This window comes from Nansenia antarctica (genome assembly GCF_963989245.1).
Source record: "Nansenia antarctica genome assembly, chromosome: 3".
NCBI classification, from domain to species: Eukaryota; Metazoa; Chordata; class Actinopteri; order Argentiniformes; family Microstomatidae; genus Nansenia; species Nansenia antarctica.
Window position 1 is genome coordinate 48,617,626 of NC_137688.1, and position 26,168 is coordinate 48,643,793.

A 26,168-nucleotide genomic window follows, 5' to 3' on the forward strand; every position below is an offset into this window, starting at 1 on the left:
CTAGTAAACTATGAATTTCCCCCAAATTATTTGGCAGGATTGGGTTTAACTCAGTATATCCATAGGCTACGGTTGACGGTTGACGGTTAATTTTTAATTAAATTCATTAACTATAATTTATGGGAAAATAAATGGAATTGACAATGAGTTCAAATTAGGCAGAATATACAGTATTTGCTAAAAAAATAAATCGGTTTAGCCTATGCGAAAGAAATACAATCTTTTTACAGAAAACGTAACGTTCATCAATAAAATCGACTGTTTGACTAAAATCACCCAATGTAAAGGCTTCAGCAAAACTACCTGACCTTTCACTCATTTAGAAAATGACCATTAAAGGAAAAAAGTCTCAAGACTCAATTCATAAATACAAATAAACATTTAAGGTATTTAAACATCAGAAAAGCATCACACCCTTATATTTCACTTGCATTCAACACATTTCTGACATGGGTTGAAACCACATCGCGTGTGCCATAGGCTATTTGACCAACTCCACTTGACACTAAGGTGTTAACAGGACGTCATTTAAAACAAGTTACCTTACCTTACCGTTATTCTCATTTAAATACAATCAGTCACTGTAACAGTCCGATCATTAGGATTGAGTTACATAATCCAGTCGGCGAGCTTCTTATCCCAGTTATAGTACTGCAAGAGAGAGGTGCGCTGATCAAACCCGCACCAGGGGGCTGCACTCCTAACACTGAATATGTATGAGGCAGACAATCGCACAGCACAAAGTTGTCAAAAGCCATGGGGTCCGGGGATATGACCAATCACAAATGTTTTATCACAGGTCAGATTTGATCAGGTTGGGACATACTTTTGTGATCAGGATGGCCTGGAACGCTCGTATAAGAGTATACGAGTTAGGATATTGATAAGATGCTGAAGTGGAATTAATAACCACTCTCTACTGTAAGGCTACAATAACTCTATTCAGAGGCAACATTTCTGGAATAGATTATGGAATATGCAGTGCAATGGAATGGTCTTAATTGAATAGTCATTCAATTAAGACAGAACTGCAAAGCTATATATATATATATATATATATATATATATATATATATATATATATATACACACACACACATACACATCCTTTGCTCTCAAAACAGTGTCAATTATTGGTGACATTGATTCCACAAGCTATTGGAAACATTCCTTTGAGATTCTGGTCCATGATGACACCACGTGGATGAATGAGAAGGTGTACAGGTGTTCCTAATAAAGTGTCGCTGAGTGTATATTTTTATATAATAAATATATATATATATATTAATAAGTCACTAGTGTAATATCATGTCACTAGTGTAATATCAATAATTGGTCTGTAATGCTGCTTTTTTTGCCCAACTTCTGATATTATAGACCTACTGTCTCTAACCTTTGTGGGAATAAAGTATTTGTTTTGCTTGCATTCATGACTCCAATTCCTCAGATCCTCTAGTGCCACTTTTATTACTTTTTGAATCTTGCAAGACTTCAACATGAGAAATCATCTGGTCAAGTTTACAAAAATGTGAATGTGATCAAGTTCTTACTATGATCCAATCCCAGTAACAGGGCACAACAAACCTGACAGAGGTAATACTATGGTACTACAGTTCAGTACTAATACTAGACGGACTTATAAGCATCAAGCCAGGATCAGAACATGAGTACAAGCGGGTCACCAGGCTGCTGGAGATGGAGTGAAGAATCTGCCTGAGGAGAGGAGACGAATAGTTAGGATGCTTAGAGAACATCATTGACGAATGAACGTTGAGACTCATGTGAGCTACTGTACATGTGAGATTGGATACCTCAGCTAAGATAAGCAGCCACCTCACAGCTCCCAGACCCAGGAGCAAGCATGGCTTTGCATGCAACATCTTTTGGGGGATGTCAAAATAAGAAATACACCCCTCCTGTCCTCTTCCCGTAACTCACAGGGACAGACCAGATTAGGTCTTCCATTCCAATTCCTGACATTCTGTAAATGAAATGATGTGGCTTTTTGCTCATTTGTGCGACTTGAGAATTGCGGACATGAGGCCCTTTTCACCAGACCGTGTCACATTTGTCAGTAGTTAAAATGTCATCCTGAGGAATCATAAAACTTCCCCTTAGCTGGAGGGTGACCAGTGATATAAAACGTGCAACATGATTCATGCAACGTGCGCTTCAATGGCACTAACTGACGCTAACTGATGCTAAGTCAAAGTACAGTGTGAAGATGTTAAACACAGAAGAAAACACCCTGAACGTGTCCAAAAAAAGAGAAGAAGAAGAAGAAAAGAAAAAAAAAACGTCCCTGAATCCCTCCATGGCTGCGTTTGGGAGTGCTTGTTGTTAGAGCCTTGCTCTGGCACACTATGAGAGGCTGGTTGTCTGCAGACAGAGCTGTGTTAAGACAACAGAGACGGGTGTTAGCCGCAGCTATGCCAGGCTGGTCTGGGAGATCATAGGGAGCTTCCTCCCACAGCTCACTGGGTGCAGCAATAGCATGCGACTGAGATAAAGCAAGACAAACAAGCTCGCGGAAGCAGCTCCGCTACAGTACGTGATGACTGCCACATTAGGACAGTGGCACGCAAGGGGGATCCAACATGGCTTGTTGTCTCTTTAGAAGATCAGTGGCTTGAGGTCACAGCATAGAGCTGGGGTCTGACCACAGATGGGGTTTGTTTCATATTCAGGGGATTTCAGAGGGAAATATACTATAGCATGGATGTCCTTTTATCCTGCCCTGTGTGAATCTTTTGGTAATAGTTTATTTGACATATGACTAATATATGACTGACATATGACTACTCATTTGTAGCTTATGAGTGTTCGCTTTCTACCCAGCCCCTGAAAACACCCACAAACACACACCCCACACAACAATGTTATTGGGGGGCAAAGTTGGCCTTGACTAATTAGGGAGGCTAGCCAGTAACCACAAGGTCTCTAGTTCAATCCTCAGGTGTGAGCCGCTGATTGGAGGGTTGATGAAATCACATCTAACTGTCCATCCCCTACATGACTAATAACATAAGAATAATAAAACACAGAACAAACCTAAGAAATGTCCAATTAGCTACTTATTAAACACATATACGCGACAAAGGAGTGCCTAATAAGTATTCCTGACACCCAACTTTTTCAATGTTACCGTAACAATGTAAATAAGGCCCAAGTCTCAACTGCCAACCAGACCTGGAGTGGAACATGCTGGCGTCCATGGTATTGTACTACTTAGACTCTTCTGTCCAAGGCCCATCATGTTCAGGGTGATGTTAAGCAGTGAGGCAATGGCGTGACCTTTTTTTGTTTTTTATTCTCCAGCATGTGTACAAGCACCACGGCCCGGGGGGCTTGAGCTTAAACAAACTGTAAAACTAAAGGCTGGTCGACCTGAACTCTGGTTGTTCAGTGTAATAAAGAAAAGAAATGTGACTTCAAAGCGCTACACTTATCTGCAGCTTTACGCCCTTGGGTGTTTTCCGTGTGGGGCCTGCAGGTATGTCGTTTTCCTGAACCCACCATGCTTGGATCGTTTGTTAAACATGTCAAAGGTGCGACATGGAGAAATCTCCCTGCGGGCGCTTTTGACTGACAGCTTCATACGGCTGAAACAGTCCTCCTCTGTGGGCCCCTGATGCATATGATGATATGTGGACATGTGTTTTAGACATGTCAGCTGAAATTGTATTAGTGAGAGTTGTTGAAGTCATAGCAATCAGTAGTCATGGCCACACAGTAAAGTTATCACTATCTGCCAGGGAGTTGTTGAAGTCATAGCAACATGAAGTCAATACCAATGCCTGTCTTAGTATGTAGAATATGCCTCACCTCTGAGGGTGTAGGGTTAGCCGTGGAGGCTACACACGTGTTTGATACCATTCCTCATGCCACTCCATGCATTACAATGAGCAAAAAAAAAGTATTTTAAAAATAAAGAAATTACATTTGCAAGACAGGCAGCCAAGCAGACAGGTGGAGGGAGCAAATTTCAGGGAGAAACACGTCGACCGAGTTTGCGTTCCTCACATTCTTCAACACCTTTTAAGACGTTTTTAATATCACCATAAATGTAATTAAATACCAGTTTTGCAGTTAAAGAAATCCAGAAATGTTCGGTAAAGGTAGAATTAACAGAATTCAGTAAGATTCATCTCTATATTTGTTTATGTAACAAGCTGGGTTTTGACCAGAACTTCTGGTATGGATGCCACAGACATAAACCTCTAGACCAAGAGGACGTCCTCATGTCCTTACATCTGGACCTAGAAGTCACAGGCAGGGCTATCTTATAATCAGAGCGTGATTCCAAATCACACTTTACATATAAAAACTCATTTAAGACGAATTATGACAATCACACCAAAAAGGCAAACTTATTTCCCTGTTGAAAAGTATTTTGAGTATTATTATTTCTCTAAAGTATCTTGTTACATATATACTATAAATATATAGAATTTCTGTTAAGGCCAGTCAAATACAAATGACAAAATACTTGAAAGTAACTGAAATGCATATTTCCCAAACATGTAGCAGAAATATTGCCCATCACATCACACTACATCAATATCCAACCTTATTTGTCTATCTATTACTATAAAATTTAAACATGAAAAACATACATAACATGACACGATAATTACTAAGCTCAAATGAAATATAGAAGTTCCATGCACGCATTTGACCATGAATACCCGGTCATAGGAGGGAAAAACAACACAAAAGACAAGTGTCTTTGACAAATTGGCTGTGATTAGGAGAAGTTATTGTGACAGGGCTATCCCTCTTGCACACCAGCAACTCTCCAGAGGTAGCGAATGGCGTAATGATCCCTATGTCTGAACTTGCCACGAGTGGCAGCTGCTCTGCCCCAGGCCGGTCCTCTCCCACCCATCAAGAGACAGATCATAGAAAGCATGTTATAAACCACTGGCACCAATAGTTTAGTTATTGAACAATGATGGTATACAACACAGACATCAATTTGTCATGAAGCTATATTTTAAAAGTAGTTTTTAGTAATGTTTTTTTTATTTGTTTATCTGCTAATCTTTTAGAAATAGTTGGATGGCATGACTCTCAATTTCTCAAGAATTGAGAAATGAAACTGCCTGATCGAATTCCTTCCATGGAAACTCTTACCAGGTGGTTTGCCAAAGGGTGATGGATGAATTTCAATATTCTCCTTACAACCTTATTACAGAAACATATGAAAACCTGCTTTTACTGTATGAAGATCTCCCTCGAGAAGAACATTGATGACAGTTAAATCCTGATGCTGAAACCCTGGGAACCAGATATAGAGTATATTGGTACCACCTCACACTTAGTTCCATACTTGAATTTAGATTATTTTTTAAGTATAATTCATGACAGTTGATTTGATTTGATTTTATTAATTCATGCTTGCAGTGGAGCCAAGGCCCCACTGAAAAACTGCAGAACTTACATGACAAGAAATAATTCATACATGACAAAAAATATTAGCAGCATACACAATTTTAAGGTTAAAAATATTTCAAGGCGGCAAAGCAAGGGCAGGTAGCAGTCATGGTAGCCATGCTGTGTTTTTGACAGTTAACTATAATTGAAAGTTGTGTTTGGATCAGTTATTCTAACCCATTCAACATTTTGTTTAGAGCTGCATACGGTGGCCATTAGCAACTCCCCCTCCACACTGCCTTTCCCCAGGTTGAGATTATTATAGTTCACATCAAAGTTTGTCAAACGCTTTCAGACTTCCAAAGTGGTCCAACAAGGAGACATCCCACACCATCTGTTGTGTGGAACCAGCTACTCTATGCACACCAATTCCAAATTAACAGGAGATTAACTAAAATATGAAATCAGATGGTGTTAATCTTTGGCATTCATTTGAGATTTGGACATCCTGTTGGATCAATGCAACAGATGGAAATGGATTCATCTAATTTAATCTAACTTTAGAGAAACTTTGATGTCATCCCTTTAAACATTTGTTATAAGGCAACATGGCCAAGCTTTTAAATAATGCACTTGGAATGGACAACTCAGCTGAGCAGCAACCCCACAGCACCCAGTCCACATCACTTTACTGCTGTCACTTACGCCCTGTACTATTGACTTTCTTGTTGAATTATGCCTAGTGCCTTGTTGTCTGCAAATTGCAAGATACTGCTAATTGTATATAATATTATTTGTCACATATGTGACAGTACAGTACCTAAGTACTATTGTCAGTTAAAAAAACAAAACATCTTGAATTATGCCTATTGCCTAATTGTCTTGTGCTGCAATGTCAGGAACCGAAGCCTAATCATTTTACTCTCTTACAGTTGTGTTTTGTGTGACGTAACAATTAACTTCAAACCTGAAATCCATGAGCAAGAATGGCTTTGCATGCAGCATCTTTTGGAGGATGTCAAAATAAGATATACTCCTTTCCTGTCCTTTTCCCGTAACTCACAGGGACAGACCAGATAGGTAATAATCATCCCAATTCCTGACATACTGTAAATCCAGAGACTGAAGAGGGTTTGCTCCTGCAGGACAGGTTAACAATCATCATATGGGAAGTACTGTATCAACTTTGGTGCAATGAGCCAGAGGGAATACAGATATTGAAAGTATGTTTCCTAACGCTATAACAGATACTGTTGCTTGTGGGTTAAACAAAACAAAACAAAATCAGTGCATACAGGATACCAGGAGGATACAGGAGTCAAATTACATAATTTGGTGTAAAACACAGTAAAAACTACCACATGAACTGTTTAATAATGATCAAATACCTCTGTATTTTGTCAAAGCAACATGGGTGTTGCATTAGTAATATATTGACTTCTACCGTACTTAAAATGTCATCCTGAGGAATCATAAACTTCCCTTAGCTGGAGGGTGCCAGTGATATGAAGCATGTGACATGATTCATGCAACTTGTGCTTCAACAGCACTTACTGATGCTTAGTAAAAGAACAGTAAGAACATGTTAAACACAGAGCACTTACCAAATGCCAATTCTCCATAATTTACCAGGGCTGGAACATAGTCCATCACTTTGTTTCCCAAATGATGGCAGAGTAGAATTTTTGTTGGAGCAGTACGATCTTGTATTGACCACTTTTTATCAACAGAGGGCGCTATAACACAATCACGTTTGCACTGTAGGACAATGTTTCAGTATGTAACCAAACACTGTATTTATTTCTTGAAAATGTACCTAACCAAGTTGCGTTAAAAAGGACACCTACTTAAGTATGCTATCAAAATGCTGATACCATGTGCCAGAGACAGAGTCTTGATCTTATACTGTCTACTGTAGCTCTCAGCTGGATCTTGAATGGTTGTATCGGTCTGGGTACAGTTCTCAAGGGCTCTGGTCTAGACCTCATCTCTGCTCTGTAACCCTGCCACCGTTCATTTTGAAACTCTACTCAGGTTTAAATAAAATATTATCATGAATGTTGGTACACTGACTGATCAGGCAGTGACATAGGTTCTTTATTTTCAAAAACAGGGATAAAGGAAACTTTGTACAAATCTATATTACAACAAAACAATTAAGATGTGAACATCACAGCGATCTTTAGCAAGGAGTGAAAAGGGGTGCAACTCCAAAGTGCTCATCCACTCGTGGCGATCTCAAAAGGATAATGCTGTGGGAAGTCGTGGATGACTTTCAGGGCTTCGTTGTACAGCTCTAGATCTGTAAGGAAATAAGGACATGTTTACAAATATCAAATACAGTTGGTTTGGAATTCTGACTCACTACAATTGAGTGTGTGCCTACCGAAAGCAATCCCCTTGTCCTCTCTGAGCATGGTGTACGCAGTGGCCATCACTGCACCTTTGTTGGACACCATGCCGATGACCTCCACAATCCCACTCAGTTCCTCCTCCAGCTGGAAGAAAGTCAAAAGACAACACGTTCCATCTTACATGCAATATGACAAGTGCCCTAATTGGCTGAGATTTAGGTACAATCCCATTTCACCTCTTGGCCCTCCATTTTAGCTCTACCCCTCCTTTTTGAGCGTTCACATGTAAAGTAGGGGTGCCCCAATTCTTGTTTTCATGTTGTTGTTTTTTTTCAAGGTTGATTTGTGCATGACAGTCCAGCATTTTGACATATTTCCATGTCGCATTTCCCCCTTTTGATGGCATATGACTCCCGAAATGTAACTAAAGTTCAGCCGCAAAGTTGTTGCACTGTTGTCCTATATCAGTGCAGACTGGCAGGGTTTGAGCATTGGTTGCTCTATGAGTAGAGGGCTGCAAGGGAATTTTCCTGGATGCACAGTGTACAGTTTTTTTTTGCCCTTGCCTGCTTGCGTGTTCTGTCATTATGTGAAACGCATTGGGTCACATTGTGTGAGAAATGCGCTATACAAATAAAACTTTATTTGATTTGATTTGGTTGCTAGCCTACAGAGCACCGATATTCTGTCATGAGCCGAACTGATGATGCACTGTTCTTTTTTATTTGACGACTTGTTTGATCGATTGATAGTGTGAAAGTTGTGAACGCTAGGTCAGGCTTTTTTGTCGTTCTTTCTTGCGTAAAAAAGCACCAAAAGAGACATCTCAGTGCAAAAATCCTTATCTCAATAATGACCTGAAATGATCTTCACTGAGAGTAGAGCAGCATTTATGAATTTTATGTGCAGTTACTTGTACTATGCCAAATGAGAATTACATTTTTGTTATACTCACTTAAAAAAACGTACTGCAAAAGTGTTCTTAAAACACACTGTTAGAATACCTACTTTTCTGATTACCAACCACTGTAATTTTCAGTAATGGTTTATCCCAGCCTTCCCCCTACCTAGTCTTTTTGAGCAACCTTTCTGCCTTTATTCTGTGCTTTGAGTTGCAGTTGCAACTACTCTCCAGCTAGTGAGGCAGGATCACACAGGCTTTTGTATATCTGAAAGTTGTATCCCTGCAGTTACAAAAGTCAGATATACAGAAGCCTGTAGACTTCGGCTATGCTCTGAATTAATGCTAGGTTACTTTACTGGACGTAATCAAAATTGTGCAAGACATTTTACCCCACTGATTGTACTCACGGGATCATTGAGTTCGACTGATGCGGACTTCCCCTCTCCGTCCGAGAGAGTGAACGACTTCCCTGATGGATGGACCTTTACAGACAGGAAAACAACAATGCATAAATTATTATTATATACAATATTTGCGGTGATAGCACCGACCCTGTGGAACGCGCTCCCTTCCGCCATCAAGTCTGCCCCCACTCTGCACTCCTTTAGAGCCAAGTTAAAAACCCACCTCTTCGTCAATGATGTTCCCTAAGTCTACTCCCTATTTGTTGCAAATTGTATCCCTTGAGATGTTCGTTTAAAGTAGTCTGTGTCTGTTTGCTTTCTGTGTTCCTTGTCCTTGTCCTTGTCTTTATCCCCGGGCCGATGTAAAAGTTGGATGGGGGGCGCATTATAAATAAAATTAACATTAACATTAACATAAACAATTGGAGGACAGAGGGGGTCATTTCAGAGATTGAATACATAAATGAATGTCATGCTTTTAGCAAGTCAAGTCTAATCAATTCATAGAATAAACTAGTCTTCCAAAGAATTGTCAAGTAGCTCAAAGTTATGCAGCCTCAGCACAGACTACTTTCATAAACACTGAGGCGCATCGCTTTTCGACGACACATCATAGCTAGCCAGACAAGAGAGTATGCGATACGCCTGGACACAGTTCAAATGATTTACCTTCTCAACACTTCCAACGAAACAAACCGCTCGGCTTATGTACTGAGACAGCATAGCGGTATTAATTCTGGTTTTCGGTGTCTCGTAAATGCCTGTCATTTCGAAAATGGTACTATTAACAGTTTGGACGACTGTTTCAATACTGACTAGAGATGGAAGAACGCGCGCGTAATTTTCCTTAGGAGGATATCCGCTGTGTGCTCTTCTCCAACATTGTCTCCCCGTGATACAAGCTCATGGTTAAAATAGTTCCACAGAAGCATCTCGTTGGCAGAGCCTTAAATTACTGTTGATGTTGAGTTAAACATTTAAATGAATCGAATCCAAAAAAAAAAAAAAAATTATCCTAATAAATTAAAAGTACAAACATAGATTGAATTAAATGCACTAGGCCGTCTGTATAACCTTTCTTTGCAACGGCAGGATGCGATGCTCACTAATGTGAGAATCTAGATCTGGAACGGCATAATAAGAATTGATGTCAAGGTTTGTCTCATGAAACACTAACTTCATGTAGATAATATATACAGGGAAATGGGCATAGCATAGTAGAGTACCGTTAAATCCTAGAGGTTTGAGGAACGCATCAATCGATATGCCAGCAGCAGAACCGATGAGAATCGCAAGTGTTTCCACACGGAATATATAACGAGCGGTTACGTCAGAAATTTCAGGAACTGTCACAACAAAAACAACACACGGGCCTGTCTTTATAAGTGTGAATTTTATGTATGAACGAAATAGTCAACATTTTACGATACTTTAATCAAGAAAACTAAACCCTGGTAAGAGAAAGAGTAACATGTTTGAGTTTGTTCAAGTTCAGAAACTAGCTTATTCAACGACGCGACTGTCGAGCAAAGTCAACGTTTTACATCAGCATCATCACTTTTGAAGTGTTGTATGCTTGTTAACAGTGCGATCTGTTTTGATCATGAGATTTATGTGTGGTCACAAGGTTATGTGTGAGGTTACAAGTCAACAATAGCTAGTCGAAATATAGAATCCCGAATCTAATACTAATAGGCTATAATGTGGAACGCCCTTCCTATAATCTTAAAGGAGTGCAAAACACTGCCCACCTTCAAAACCACTCTCAAAAAACATTTACAGGAGGCTGCAATCCGTAACTGGACCCTCTAAATCAAAAATCAGATTAAAAGACCCGAACTACCCACTGTACATACTTTGTGTTTTGTCCCCCGCCCCCACCTGTGGTGTATGTCCCCACCTGTCCTACCCGCTGTACATACCTTATGTTTTGTTGTATTGTTCTTCCCATGATGTATGTATGTTTATCTTGTAGATAGTACTAGTTATTTGTCTGTATTATCTTGTAGATAGTACTAGTTTTTTTGTCTGTCTTACATGTAACGATGAATTGAGAATCAAGGACCCCAATTGAAATAAGCCAGTGGCTTTCTTGGGTTTTTATCCTGTTAGTTGACCTTGTATGTAATATGTACTTTCATGTACCTACTTCTGCAAATCTTCTAATAAAGTTTTCAATCAATCAATCAATCAATACTTAAAATGTAATATAAAATGTGCATTAATTTTCACTAACATTTCGTTTTTCTCACCTGTTGCATACAGTAATTAAGGAAACAATATGTGGAGTTTTCTCGGACTTCGTAAAGACCCAAAGAAGTCGTCAGAGAAGGAAACCGACGGATTCGTGATTATAGGTGAGATGCATAATATGTTCACCTCTGCTGCTGACGTCATATTTGATCTTGCATGAAAACAAAGTAGCCTAATCCGAGAGCTGCTCTTTATTTGGCACGTTAGGAACCTCCACATTTGTCCATCTGTTTCCTTGACCCCAGATGTAAGGCAAGGCAAGTTTATTTGTATAGCACATTTCATACAACAGGGGCAATTCAAAGTGCTTTACATGCATTATTTAAAAATACAGCAAGAGGAGCATAAGAAAATAAAAATTACAATGAATAAAAGCAAATATAAGAAGTAAATAGATAAAACATTTAAAAAGACAATAGTTAATGGAAAAAAGACATTGATAGAAGTGTTTGTGTTTAATCATAACTTGTGCAAAACATGAAGGTTTTTAGCTTACCGGTAGATTTAAATATTTTAAGGGTTTGGGCCTGTTTGATTTCTTCAGGGAGTTTGTTCCAGGAGCATGCAGCAGCGTGACTGAAAGCTGCTGCACCGTGTTTTGTTTTTACTCTTGGAATTATTAGCTGATTTGTCTCAGCTGACCTTAGGGACCTTGCGGGAATATAGGGTGGGAGGAGATCTGATATGTATTTTGGTCCATGACCATTTTGTGATTTGTATGTAATTAGGAGGATTTTGAATTCAATTCTCTGAGAGACTGGTAGCCAGTGCAGGGATCTCAGGTGTAATGTGTTAAAATTTCTTTGTTAGGACCCTAGCAGCGGCATTTTGGATGAGCTGCAATTTATTAATTTTTTAATTAATTAATTTTTACTTTTGCCATTTAGCAGACGCTTTTATCCAAAGCGACTTACAATTACGAATTACAGGGACATTCCCCCTGGAGTAACTGAGGGCTAAGTGCCTTACCCAAGGGCACACTAGTAGTGGTGTGGCTTCAGGCGGGATTTGAACTCACAACCTTCCGATCCCAAGTCCAACTCACTATCCACTAGACCACCACTACCTTACGAACAGCTCCTTTAGATAGGCCTGTTAGTAGACCATTACAATAATCAAGTCTACTCGAAACAAATGCATGGATGAGTTTTTCAAGGTCTTGCTTGGACATGAAACCTCTCATTCTTGTTATGTTTTTCAGGTGATAGTAGGCTGATTTAGTTATCGAGTTTATGTGGCTGTTGAAGTTTAGATCGGAGTCTAGAATTACACCAAGATTTCTGACCTGTTTTTTAGTTTGAAGAGAGAGAGAATCAAGTTTTGCACTGAATTTCGATCTTTTGTCAGGTGCACCGAATACAATTATCTCTGTTTTGTCCTTGTTTAGTTGGAGAAAGTTTTGTGTCATCCAGGCGTTTATTTGCTTAATGCAATTACAGAGATTGTCAATGGGACTATAGTCGTTCGGTGAGAGGGCTATGTACCGTAGATTTGAGTGTCATCCGCATAGTTGTGGTAGGCAATTTTGTTCTTTTTTATGATGTGTCCCAATGGAAGCATGTAGAGATTGAATAGAAGGGGGCCAAGGATTGACCCTTGGGGAACCCCACATGTCATTTTAATTTGGTCAGATACAAAGTTGCCAATGGAGACATAGTAGCTTCTGTCCTGTAGGTAGGGATCTAAACCAGTTTAGTTAATTGTCACCTAGCCTACTCTGCAGTGAGATGCTTGGTTCACACAGGGCCTCAACAATGTTATATAGTACAATATACAATTAAACTTCCTAAATGTGAAAATACAATACACCCTAACTAAATTGCATGGTATAAAAACAACTGTGTCAACTATGACTCCTAGGTTTTCTTGATTACCTGGTGATATCACAGATAATAATGTGGTGGGGGTTATCCTGCGGATAGAGTCACACATGCTCTTTTCATGTCCAGAGCTACGGGACCTGACAGGGCTTCAAGTCAATATACACATTTGTTTAATAGCCTGGAAGAACTGAAACTTTTCTATTTCCCATTTGTTACCACCAAGATTAGGTTACATCCTTAACTTCTACTCGGTTACAGGAAGTAACAATGAAAAGCTTCAAACTGTTTTGAAGTTCTTTGAAATGTTTTGTCATTTCAAATGTTGCACTAGTAAAACGTCTGTTACTGCCTGGCACACATCTTTGACAGCTGGTTAAAAATGGAAATGAAAGTAAGGTCTTGCACAATAAAACCGTTGTAACCAATCTTGTTCCAATCTTGAATGCAGTTCATGTGACCATGGGCATGACTAGCCTCACGTATATATAAGCTACTACATAATAAACATGATACTTTTTTTATGTGCTCCAAACTATTTGATGACTAAGGGCCCTGTTTATCAGTACATGCTCTAAATGAAATCCTGCCTATTCTGAATGCCCAACACAACCTTGTCTGTTGGAATCACTGAAAGGTCTAAACTCAAATAATGAAAATGTTATTGTAGGTCTGGGAATTCGCCCCCTTCCTCTCCCAGTAAAGTGCAGTATAATTAGCTTTTTATCCTGTGGCTTTAACTGGGAGCGCTTCTGGTGGAGCAGACACAGATGGTCAGGGGTTGTATGTTTGTCTTGGCAGTGGAGAGCACGTCACAGAGCCAGCATTTTTCCTCCCAGATCAAGGAGGCTGACTGAGCTTACAGACATTCAGCGCAAACCCACTGAGCACTATTTAATCACCTTTTCTGATCAAAAGAACCCGTCGACACCATGCTGGGGGAAGGCCTCGCATGGCTGTTGGGAACCAGAGTCGCCCCCACCAAAAACAGAATAATGAGGAGTCATCCTCCTCCACCAAAAACAGAATGAGTAGGTTGAATAGGTTTACAGTCATGTCATACTGTAGTAGATGGTTGGTAGAGGTGGTTACTGAGGGCTGAATCCCTCTCTATGCTTCAGCCATTGTTGGGGTCAGTTCTATTTCAAGTCCAGTCTAAGATGACTATTAAGGTCGCCTCGTTGTGTTGGTGCATAATTGTTTGTCTGTTTTTGTCTTTTAATTCCATTTATTGCGATTCCACTCGGATTACTCACTGTTGTTTTTTTATTGTATTGTTGTTTTTATCTTTATGTCCTATGCACCGACCACGTCAAGTCAATTTCCTGTACGTGCGAATATACTTGGCAATAAAAAGAATTCTGAGTCTGATAAGACCTAGTTTGGACATATGCTTTGGGATAACATTTATTGAAGTTAATAATTTACAATGCATTTAAAATGCGTTTCCAGGATCGACTGGTATTCAAATGGAATTGCACACAAGTGCTAAAAGGGTTTCCCAAAATCTGCCAGTCACTCCTCCACGTCTTGCCTCTTTCCGTTCCACCTAACACACATTCCTGCTACCAGTGGCTTCCAACCAAATGAAGCAGATGTGCTTGCAAAGTTGAGCTTGTAAAGTGGGCCCAGGGTCCGTCTGGCAGATGGGATGGCCCCTCCACCTCCATTGGCCCAGCACCCTCCTGAGAGTAGGGCCAGAGTGAGAGAGGGTCGGCCTAGGTCAGGGCCAGGCTGGGGCCGGGGGCTGGGGCTGTGGGAGCCCGCCAGCGGAAAATCCCAGCAGGGTGGGGGAGGCTGGCAACCAGCCCCTCCATGACCCTCCTCTCCTCCCTCCATACCCAGGCAGAGAGAAATCCTCCAGGGGAGAGAAGAGAAGAGAAGAGAAGCCCTGGAGAAAAACAACCTGCCGAGTGTACTCTCTGACACTAGATGGAGGAGTGGATCACATTTGTCAGGGGGTAAGGGAGAGTCTGCTGTGAGCTTATTATGCACACGTTGTACTGCTGGAGTTTTGCGAAGGCCAAGCTTATTAGTTATTACAGTGAAGTCTCTCTTTTGACCCTATCTGGAGGCTACACATCACATGAATCTCCTGTTTAAAGCTTCATTTGTAACATCTGCTTGAAGAGGCCTAGTCACGTTTCTGCAAGTCATATGTTTCCCCCCTTCTCCATGCGGTCATTTAAAAATCAGTTACGGAGGGAATAAACCTCTGAGTTATCTCTGTGACGGTCCGACGCGAGTCAGACGAAAATGAGAGCCTTGTCGAAGTCCCTCAAAGGCAGGATTTGAGGGCTCTGTACTGTATCTGCAGCTGATGCTCTCGGTGACTAGGCTGCTGAAGTCATGAGCAGCTGTGGCTCTTCTGGGGGTTTCATGGCTCTCACAGGCCCTTAAACTCTCCTGTCAGACAAAGGCCTTGCTTGTGTCTGAACGGCCACGCTAGCTACATGCTACAGTCTACTCGCTACAGTCTACTTGCTACAGTCTACTCGCTACAGTCTACTCGCTACAGTCTACTCGCTACAGTCTACTCGCTACAGTCTCTCTCTCCAGCGCCACGGAGCCTCCCTGACTCGCATGGATTCGATGACTTCCAACACTGTGCTGTACACACACCTACGCACGTTCATTTTGGACCTTTGTCCTCATCCGCTGCTTGTTGGAAACCATTGTGCCAGGTAGCCTTGCAGTTTGCGACGATTGCAGTGTTTGCACAGCTCGAGCTCTTTACAATCATTTTTGACAGCACTTAAAAATGACGCGTCCTCTATGGATAGACCCAGGGCTAACTGTACATGGTTAAGAAGGTTCTAGTCTTGGTGGTGGGAGTGTTGCTTGCATGCAACTCTCTCCCTACATGAGTCCCAGAGGATCATGACTAATGACTTCCATGTTGCATAAATATCTCGGTGTCAGGCAGAATGCTTCTTACTTGAACCCTACCCACCTCCACCCCCTCCCCCACAGAAAAGCAACCCAAAGGCTAACACCCTGTGTCAAGCATTACACAGCATTAGTGGACTGTTTTATCCTACACTATCCTGCTGAGCTTTAGTAGTAGTAGTAGTAGTAGTAGTAGTAGTAGCCTGCCTGCCAGATACTGACACTCAAGCACGTAACGTGACATAACCTAATGTCATTGACAAGGTTCACAGGGCAGCTTACGCAGGATAACAGAGTCCTCCAGGACTTAGCCTAGTCTCTAACTTACCTTTTCTCATTCCTCCTTGGTTGTGTGAAGTTGATCAAGCGCATGATCCAAGCCAGAACCAACCTCTTCAGAACACTCTCCTGACCCGACTCTGTTTAGAAAAAACAGTTAGTCTGTTATAGTAAAAAAAAGAAGTTTGCCAGTTTCCATTGGCAGTCATCCAACCCGACGAAAGAGGAAGTCTTTCGCAGGGTCGATGTGAAAATATGTAGCCTTGGTGAAGTATTAGAGCTTACTATAAGTGACTTTACTTAGTATTAGTCAACTTACGAAGCATTAATGGCCTGTCCAGTAACACCCTGAAGCATAGGTTGTGCTTATGTTTCCGTGCTAGGTTATCTTCCTGCTCCTGAAGGATTTAGTGAATTTAGGGGAAGGATAAAACGAAAGCTATGGAACAGATTTGCCCTGTGTTTCACTGAGCTCAAAGACAAGGCCATGCAGAATATTCTGACTGCATGTAAAGCGGGTAGAGAATAGGCTTACTTTACATTGCATTATTTATTTGCGCTGCAGAGATGCCCTTGTCCTGGGGAAACGCGCCCAGCTCGCTGTGGAATATGTGCTCTTGTTTGTGAGGAGCTACGGCCAGTGTGCCAAGAATTCACTCGCGGATGTTGATCGTAACGTAGGCCTAAAAATCGCATCAGGAAATTGTGGGAAGTTCTATTTTTGTTCTGTTTCTTTATGAAGGAAGGAATCTGAGCTGTATATTCAAGGCAGTGAATGCACCTTTTGTATGTATTGCAATGGAAAAAAACACTGTTATTGAAGCATGGAAATCCTAATAAACAGGCCTACGTAATAATGGATTAATGTCAAGAAATGAACACCATAGCTGAGAAGGGACGTCTGGATGTGAGGTGACTCTTCTTCTGCAGCTGAGGGGAGTCAGGGGACTGTACAAGATGTGTTTGCGCCAGAGTGAGCTCATAGATCACATAGTGATGCTTCCTGTGCAGAGTAGGAGAACCTTCCTGTTTCTCAGGGTGCCTTAGTTCACTCTTCATGGAGCTCAATCCCCCCGATGGAGGGTCATCTGTGGAGACGTACTGAATCCAGATCAAAGGCAGTCCAGCCAGTGAGATCAGTGAGAATGACTCCATACTGATAAGTGAGTTCAGCCAGGGAGTAAAGAGAGAGGGAGAGGAGGGGAGGGGAGGGGAGGGGAGGGGAGGGAGGGAGGAGGGCTGCAGCCTAGGCCTCAGAGGAGAACAGTTTCACACTGTGTGAGTGTGTGTGCGTGTGTGTGTGTGTGTGTGTGTGTGTGTGAGTGTGCGAGTGCGAGTGCGAGTGCGTCAGTGTGAGAGAAAGAGAAATGTACAATAGTAAGTATGTAGTAAGTATTTCCTGTATGCATAGCCACAACGTTAGCTAAGTTGCATCTCTTTCCTATTAACCTACTACATCATTCATAGGACTTAACCTCAAGATTCTTCAAGATTTGGACAATGCAATGAATAAGCCTAGTTGTCCCCTCACATTACATGACGCAACAGGAATGGGGACACGCACAAGGGCTGAGAGTGAGCCCAAGGCATGGTTTACTGCTCTACAAAGTGTGTTACTATGTTCCAAGAGGCTTAATGCTTTACTAATCCATTAATGTGATCAGAAACCACTTGTTAAGCACAGATAATCCACCCAATTGACCTGGTTTGTCGTGAGGAGAAAACAAAACAAAACAAAACAATTAGTCTTAAGGCTTTTGTTATGAAGGGGGCGAGGGGCACAGAGAAAACATATAACATAAAGGCCATAACTATACGTTGCACATGTTTTCTAGAGGGAAACATAAGCGATGTACCATGACAGCATCTTTAACCATTGTCTTATTGTCTCTCCAGGAGAAACCGTGGACGAACAAAGGCAGAAAGTACAATCCATGAACATCGGCCAACCGTCAACGAACGTCATTGTGCTACCATCAAAGGTGATTATTTTACGACCAGCGGGGGGGGCTTACAGACAGAGCGGACGAAACCACGAAACGACAACAATAATGGAAACCACTCTGAAATGAACAAGAACAAAAGGTCGAACCAACACAGTTCCCAGAAAGCATATCGGGGGGTCGTAACTCATGCGATATGGCCTTGAATGTTCTTTTCCCCCATACAGTATGCAGAGTATGTTGGAGACAGTTCTAGGAAACACAACTGTTCAAGAGCTTAGCAGCTCCGCGCCGGGGAGGAGGTCGGAGGGCGTTCTCTCAAGCACTCCTGGCCCATCCTGGACAGGCCTACAGTCTGTGCTGCTGTGCTGTTGACAGGTGCCGGGTGGTGGGGCTCGGTGCCCGCGGGCCAACACATGCCACTGCCATTCGCCACGCCGCCTGCAACACTGGGCCCGGACCATATGGTGCTTTAGAAAAGCGCTATTGTTGTTGTTTCCTAGTCACATTTTCTATTTAATACGGATTATAGTGGGGGCCCGTCTGTGTTAATTAGTTGGGTTTAATCACGGACTGTGTAAAAATGACGTGTGTGTGTGTGTGTGTGTGTGTGTGTGTGAGTGTGTGTGAGTGTGAGAGAGCTCCATATGTGGACATGGCACTGCGGCTTGGTGCACAGTGAGTGAGCTCTGCTGTGGGCCCTGCGTTGCCCTCACATGCTGTTGAAACAGGGCAACAGGAAGTGCTGTGAAGCAGCAACATCCAGACCATCTACCAACATATAGACCCTGCACCTGCTGCTTCACACATTCAGCCTTATGTTGGCTTATGCAAATGAGCGGCTGTTGGGCTAGAAGGCAACGGAATATCAAGACGGGTAACATTTCACATTGCAGAGGCGATGAAAAACAGTACTTCAGCTTTACCGGGTAATTACTTGGAATAACATGGAATACAGGCACATGGGATTATGTAGAATTCTGACTTGTAGGAGTGGATGTAAAATAAACAAACATTGGTCATTTCTAAAAGCAATAGGCTAACGTGTTCATAAATAGGTAATAAGTAAGCATTGATGCGTGACAGGGTGAATATCCAGTGCACAGGAAGAATGCAGGTGGCTGTGTGATTGTCAGAGGTTAATGCATGGCTTGGAACGCAGTTTTAGCTCATTTGATCGCATATCAAATATCAAATCCCGTTTTATACCACCATTTATTTATACAACAGTTATTTTACTATGGTCTTAGAGAGACCTAGTTATGATGCTACAGTGTGTGTCAGGAGGACTAGTTATGATGCTACAGTGTGTGTCAGGACTAGTTATGATGCTACAGTGTGTGTCAGGACTAGTTATGATGCTACAGTGTGTGTCAGGACTAGTTATGATGCTACAGTGTGTGTCAGGACTAGTTATGATGCTACAGTGTGTGTCAGGACTAGTTATGATGCTACAGTGTGTGTCAGGAGGACTAGTTATGATGCTACAGTGTGTGTCAGGACTAGTTATGATGCTACAGTGTGTGTCAGGACTAGTTATGATGCTACCGTGTGTGTGAGAGGACTAGTTATGATGCTACAGTGTGTGTCAGGAGGACTAGTTATGATGCTACAGTGTGTGTCAGGAGGACTAGTTATGATGCTACAGTGTGTGTCAGGACTAGTTATGATGCTACAGTGTGTGTCAGGAGGACTAGTTATGATGCTACAGTGTGTGTCAGGAGGACTAGTTATGATGCTACAGTGTGTGTCAGGACTAGTTATGATGCTACAGTGTGTGTCAGGACTAGTTATGATGCTACAGTGTGTGTCAGGACTAGTTATGATGCTACAGTGTGTGTCAGGACTAGTTATGATGCTACCGTGTGTGTGAGAGGACTAGTTATGATGCTACAGTGTGTGTCAGGACTAGTTATGATGCTACAGGCGTCACAGAGTCATTTAAGGATCTCTCTGTGGTTGAATCCGTTAGGAATGCTCTGCCTCTTAATTGCAGAGGAATAGCCATTTCCTGGAACAACATCTTCTCTACATTTAGGCTCACATTCGACCTTAATTACATGCTAAAGCACGGCAGAGTCACCAATTTGCTACTCTGCATGAAGTTTATATGTACACCAAATCACATTGACTGGAAAAAGTCAATTGTAGAGTAAACATGGTAGGCCTTTGATGGATAAAAGAATGTCACATGTTTAATTGGGAACACAGTTGAGTTATTTGCATTGTCTAGGGGGTATGGAGTAAGGTCACAACCTAAACTTGCAAGATAGTGTTTGGTGAGATCGGTAGCATCCAAGATACAGCACAGAAAAACATCATTTTCACAAACATCCATTGTGTAGGTGTACCATTCTATCCTTTACCTGAAACCAGTGACATTACAGTATTATAGTCTGCCTTGTACTGCACAACGACCACACTAGTCATATGTGGCCTTAAAGGGATAGTTCACTTTTTTTTGTTTAAATGTCAAATAACAAAAAGTGTCTTGGTGTATGGGGCCGGAGTGAAAGTCAGCATGTGCTTAATCACCAACTGTTTTACGAAAATAAATTATTGATGAATTGATTACAAATTATTTAAGAGTGAACTTTCCTTCTCTCCCAGCACATTTGCCTGTTGCTGAGTGCTGCCTGGTTATGTTTAACGGTACGTGTACATCAGCTGCTAATGTTACAGTCAGAGACAGCAGCTCCCTTGTGACTTCCTTCCTTAGGATGTTGCATAGCTGAGCCTGCGGCAGCTTGTGCACTAAGACCTCGTCTCATCTGCGCCATCATGACGCCGTGCGAAACTGTGTCTTAGACCATGGTTGTGTTTCAGCTGCAACCAAACCCACCGTGAGAAACCGTTATTTCCCGAAATGTAGAAGAAGGCGTTCTTTGGTTGCTGTAGCCACCGTCGTGACACGACACACACACAGTACAAACCAAACAAGGCGTAGGCTAGCCACTCACGATTCTGTTATTATTTCGGCATAGTATTCATGACTGCTGCTAATGAAGCAGAAATAAAAGCAATCGTGCGAGTACTAACCTTTTCTGTATTAAGTGTTTTAGCTGCAACCTACCCCCCCGACACACACCCCCACACACCCCCTCGCCTCCCACTCTCTGTGGATCAACTAGCTTTATTAGATTTTACACCAGAAACACAGTCAACAAAGTCCATATCGACAGTGATCATTAGCACAAGCGAGTGGCTAGTGATTCGATTACAGCCTCTGAGGCGTCGTTGCTAACACGTACCGTAAACCCAATGTCATTGTTCATGAATGAGATAATAAAAAATAAAACATTTGATACTAAGTGTCATGAATGACACTGGCCTTTAGGTGAGGACCAAATGATCTCTCTATGAGCCTCTCCCATATCATGATTGGTGTGCTTTGTTGTGTGACCTGGTATAGTGAATCAGACCATAACAATGACTAGGGGAAAGGGAGTGGTCATGTATTGGCTGTGGATGAAAGCTCACGAGTCGGCCTGCTGAAAGAAGAAAATGCACATGTTGAAACAGGAAATTCACTGTCTCTCTCTCTCTCTCTCTTTCTCTTCTCCCCAGTCGTCCTCCTATGTGCCCCCGGTCCGCCCTTCTGAGGGGTCCCAGCCCTCCCCGGGTCCCCCTGCCATGATGCCTTCACCAGTGCCCGTGGCCGTGGAGGCTGCTCCGTCTCTCCCGGAGCTCCTCGGAGACGTCCCCTTCACCCTGGCTCCCCACGTCCTGGCCGTACAAGCAGGCTTCTCCCTCCTCCCTGACCTGATCCTGTCCAGGGACATCAACGACAACCTGGCCAACTTCAACTACGACTTCACCCTGGAGAACTCTGTGCTCTGTAACCTGTAGCCTCCTGTCCTCTCTCCTGCCTGTCGGCCCCCCCCAGTGGCACCGCAGGCCCCCCTCACTAGCAGCCTGTCAGCACCGGACCCCATCAACCCCATCCTGTGCCGGGCGGGTTGCCACTCAATACTGTTCTGTTTCATTGGGCTCTGGGAAATAATGACTGTAGTAGTTAATGATAAGCAGGTTTATGATCAGCCGAGAAACCATGTGCAGGTCATGTGGGAGTTCACAGCACCCGCACCTGGCAGTGATGCACACAATCACACTTTACTGTAGGTACACAGAGTACCATCATTAAGATGGTGGAGGTGGACTATGAATAGTTCAGGAAGTTGAAGCACTTGTAGCATCGGTAAAGTGTTGTGAGAATGTGTCCACTGTGTGTGTCAGAGTGCTGTTTTCATGTCAGATGATTATGCCTTTTGATTATGCATCCGTTAACTTAGCAGAGGTTATTTTTATAAAGAGTCTGTGATTGACCTTTGGGTTTGCACTTTTGAGCACAGACGTGACTGATTTCAAAATCAATTTAGAGTTTAATTACTATCTTCTTTATCTGGTTACCTTTTCCACCCTAGCCATCTTGTTAACAATTCTTTACCAAGACATTAACAAATAAAATGGGTTTAGCCTAAGCATTTCGTCTGACTGGCTGTACTGCCAGGATTTCTTATCACCGATGTATTTAAAGTCTTCAAAATGTATCCCCTCATCTACATTTATCATAAGATCAAAATTCGGACCATAATATGGCCTTCCTCTTTGAATCATCTACTATGATGCATCACCTTCTGTTGTAACTATCCCCATAGTATTTATTATTATTTATTAAACTTTTTTCTTAGTTTTCCACATCTTCATAGGACAGTTTGAGATTTGATAATGTTGCCAGGATGATGTTATTTGTCAGCTATCCTGATACTATTGTCAAGTATTGTACATTTGTGAGAAATGTGTACATCCGTTTACTTTGTTTAGGCAGAAGAAGCCAAATTATAAACAGTTCAACATTTTCAATTGTCCGATAATTTTAAGTAAACAAATGATTGTGAGTTGTTGATGTTGATGTGATTCAGGCAACAACCCAAGAATCTGAAAAGATGGCTTAAGTTTGCACTGGAACTGTCCGTGTATTGTGGTATTCGACATAATGTGAAATCACCTACTGCATACAAAGTGCATAATGCAATGTTTGATTTGACCCACTGGACAATCTTCAGCAGCTGAGCTGGCAAGCAAATGCTTTTCTGTCTTTGTCAACCAATACTGTGGATTTCCCCACCACCCCTCTTCCTCTTGGTGTTATTCAATCACTGACTTTGCATGTTGTTGTTTTGTTTGACCTGTCCTGGGCACACTCATTTGGTTTATTTTGTGGATTTAAGTTTTAAGTTTGCTTGGTTTACAACTTTACATGGATATCTCTTTTTGGGGTGTATGGTGTGTTTTTACTATATGTGGTGGTTGTGCATGTTGTGCATTTACAGGTAATAAGATGTTTCTGACTTTTGAGAGCATGAGTAGTGCTGCTGTATGTGTATTTAGTACATGATATACATACTGTAGGAATATCTGTTGTTATTTCATTGAGGATTTGAGGACACATTTGTTGTATCTACCCTACTTATCTGCCTCTGTTTTCATAATGCTTGTACCCTGCCAACGATTTGCACATTTTATCATATCATGTACCAAGTACTGTATTTGCAAATTAGTGTGCAGATCCTACAAGTGTCAGAGGATGTTGCTACACTGCATCCGTTAAACCTCAGAACATGCTGTTGTGCCTTTGCACTCTTGAAGAACTTTGAATGACACTTTAAAAGAAAACATTTTCTAAGCTAGTACATGCTGTATCTGCCAAGTTTACACACCCTAATTGTGAACACTATTCAACCCCTTTCTGTCCAACACCTTTACTTCTGTTTGCTTTAATGCTTTCTAAGTTGTCCATTTGAACAGTTTTAACAGTTGTGTTGTTAAACAACTTGTTACGATTTGTATAAAAGAATATATATTACCAAAAAATGAAATAAAGACAATTTATTGCAAATTATGATAATTGTAGGTTTATTTATTATTATTATTATTACAGTTTTTTACGGTCGCTAAGTCACAGTGTTCAATACTGAAACCACAGTTTCACAACTCTTCATACAGTCAGCAGAGCAGAAACCCATGTGAACAAAACGTGACTCTTTCTCTGTGATTTGTGCATTGCTTTCATACAGAATGCATTCAATGACTACGTTCTCCAAAATCCATAACACTTCTCTCATTCAAACTCCCCCACTTGCAAAATACTATGTATTTGCAACACATTTTTTCATTGTTAAACCACTGTGTTCAAAACTGTGAAGAACACGTTCAAAACTGAATTATTTGGTGCAATTTTGCAGTAATCATATTCCTATCATATATGACAGAAAGCTCGCAATAAACTGTTTTTTTGCACAGTGTTTGAGTGTGCAGATGCTGTTATTTTGCACTCTATTGATACTCTTCAGTTCCAGCACCTCAGCAAAGTCTGATAACGTATGAGCGGTGGTATTTTCACTATTTGCAGTAATCATATTGAAATGTCTAGAAAATATTAGCAGAATATATACAATGAAATGAAATAGACTAGATGCATTGCCAGGGAAGACATTAGATGTGACCAGATGCAGACCAGAGGGTGGACCAAAACCCTCAGGAGTGAGACATTTTTGGTGTGATTCCTATTGTATTGTAGCCCTGGAATTTCTGTTTTTCTTTTTTATTTGAACTTTGCATCTTCCACTTTATTTTTCACTTTTCATTTTACACAAGTAAATGTAGTGTACTTTGAAGTAAATGTACCGTAACTTACTTTCTGCAAAGATACTGAAAAAAAAGGATGAAACATAAAGGATAGATGCAAAAGATAGAATAAAGGATAGAAGCAAGTTGCGGCATTTCTGATTCATTCTTGTTGCCTAATACTTTACAGTTGTACAGTCAACTATTCTGTCTATGATTACTATAAATCAAACCATTTTTATAATGAAATATTCATTCTTGTGAAAATCATTCAAACTGTAATGCTCCCTGTTGTTAGTGTTTTGTAAGTCAGAATGTTATGAATAACACATGCTTCTGAGTGAACATTGTTGCCAGTGTGTGGTTGAACGAGCTTCTTTTGAGACATGAATGAAGTCATTGGCCAACATGAGTGTTACTAATGCAGACTGTATGAAGAGTTGTGAAACTGTGGCTTCAGTATTGAACACTGTGACTTAGCGACCGTAAAAAACGGTATTATTATTATTATTATTATTATTATTAACAAGACGAATCTGGAATATGGAATGTTTATTTACTGCCTTTTATAGAATCACAGAGGACATTGTACCAATGTAATGCACGAGAGTGTCCGGAACCCCTCATGCACCGCCCATTTCCCTTTAATTTAACCCCTCAACCAATCGGTTGCACGAAAGCAGCATACGCTCAATCTCCAACAAACCTCAATTAATCTATTGGCGAATGCTTACAGTGTGGCCAATGGTTGTGTGCTGCATTAACCAATCTGAGGTTTACAGTAAGTGATGTTATCCCGCCCCTCTCTGTCAGCCAGTCGTCGTGCCGAGGCAGGAGGAGCATCGCACTTGGGGAGGCAGGGGTTGCGAGACAGACGACAGAGCGACAACAGCATGTTATGACAACATATTATGTTAAACTTCAGAGTTAAAGGAATAGTTTTAGATCGACTTTGAGATATGTAAGTAATAGTTTTTCCCACATTGACGTCAATGCAGACGTGTTTGAAGAGTTTTGAAATGGGCCATTTAGCCTGAGTAGCCAAAATGTAGCCAGTAAAGCCTGGTCAATAAGATAAGACAGCCAGCCAATGATCTAAATTGGACCTGTAAAAAAAAAAACGAGCTGCCTTTGTCGAAGAATAGCCTGTTTCATGACTTTGTCAACTCAAAATACATTTTGCAAGCCAAAGAACAATATTTACAGTGAAAAGTTGAGCCGTAGCAAGCCCTGGATTTGTATTTCTTTTGTAAATAAGTTATTCTGTCTGTCTTTCAAGTCTTTCAACTTGGAAGAGTTGCACAGTTGAAGTGGCAATC

The 26,168-nt window shown here is 41.3% G+C and overlaps 2 protein-coding genes across 2 annotated transcripts; one reads left to right on the forward strand and one right to left on the reverse strand.

Moving 5' to 3' along the window:
• Positions 1-7,493: 7,493 nt before the first annotated feature.
• rpa3 (replication protein A3) lies at positions 7,494-9,847 on the reverse strand. The gene is made up of 4 exons (XM_080526665.1): positions 9,708-9,847; positions 9,042-9,116; positions 7,763-7,874; positions 7,494-7,678 (listed from the first exon to the last, which is right to left on the reverse strand). The coding sequence occupies exons 1-4, from the start codon at positions 9,804-9,806 to the stop codon at positions 7,596-7,598; spliced, it is 369 nt and encodes a 122-aa protein (XP_080382791.1). The 5' UTR covers positions 9,807-9,847; the 3' UTR covers positions 7,494-7,595.
• Positions 9,848-10,386: 539 nt separating this feature from the next.
• Positions 10,387-22,162, forward strand: umad1 (UBAP1-MVB12-associated (UMA) domain containing 1). Its single transcript, XM_080527347.1, has 4 exons — positions 10,387-10,492; positions 11,304-11,395; positions 18,176-18,261; positions 21,790-22,162. Exons 2-4 carry the CDS (start codon positions 11,320-11,322, stop codon positions 22,069-22,071), a joined length of 444 nt encoding a protein of 147 aa, XP_080383473.1. The 5' UTR covers positions 10,387-10,492; positions 11,304-11,319; the 3' UTR covers positions 22,072-22,162.
• Positions 22,163-26,168: the final 4,006 nt, after the last annotated feature.

Coding starts and splice junctions, on each gene's coding strand:
- rpa3 (XM_080526665.1), bottom strand. CDS start 9,806: ATGACAGGCATTTACGAGACACCGAAAACCAGAATTAATACCGCTATG. Junction 9,117..9,707: donor TCGTTGGAAGTGTTGAGAAG/GTAAATCATTTG, acceptor CTGTCTGTAAAG/GTCCATCCATCAGGGAAGTC. Junction 7,679..7,762: donor GGACAAGGGGATTGCTTTCG/GTAGGCACACAC, acceptor ATTTCCTTACAG/ATCTAGAGCTGTACAACGAA.
- umad1 (XM_080527347.1), top strand. CDS start 11,320: ATGTGGAGTTTTCTCGGACTTCGTAAAGACCCAAAGAAGTCGTCAGAG. Junction 11,396..18,175: donor CGACGGATTCGTGATTATAG/GTGAGATGCATA, acceptor TTGTCTCTCCAG/GAGAAACCGTGGACGAACAA. Junction 18,262..21,789: donor TCATTGTGCTACCATCAAAG/GTGATTATTTTA, acceptor TCTTCTCCCCAG/TCGTCCTCCTATGTGCCCCC.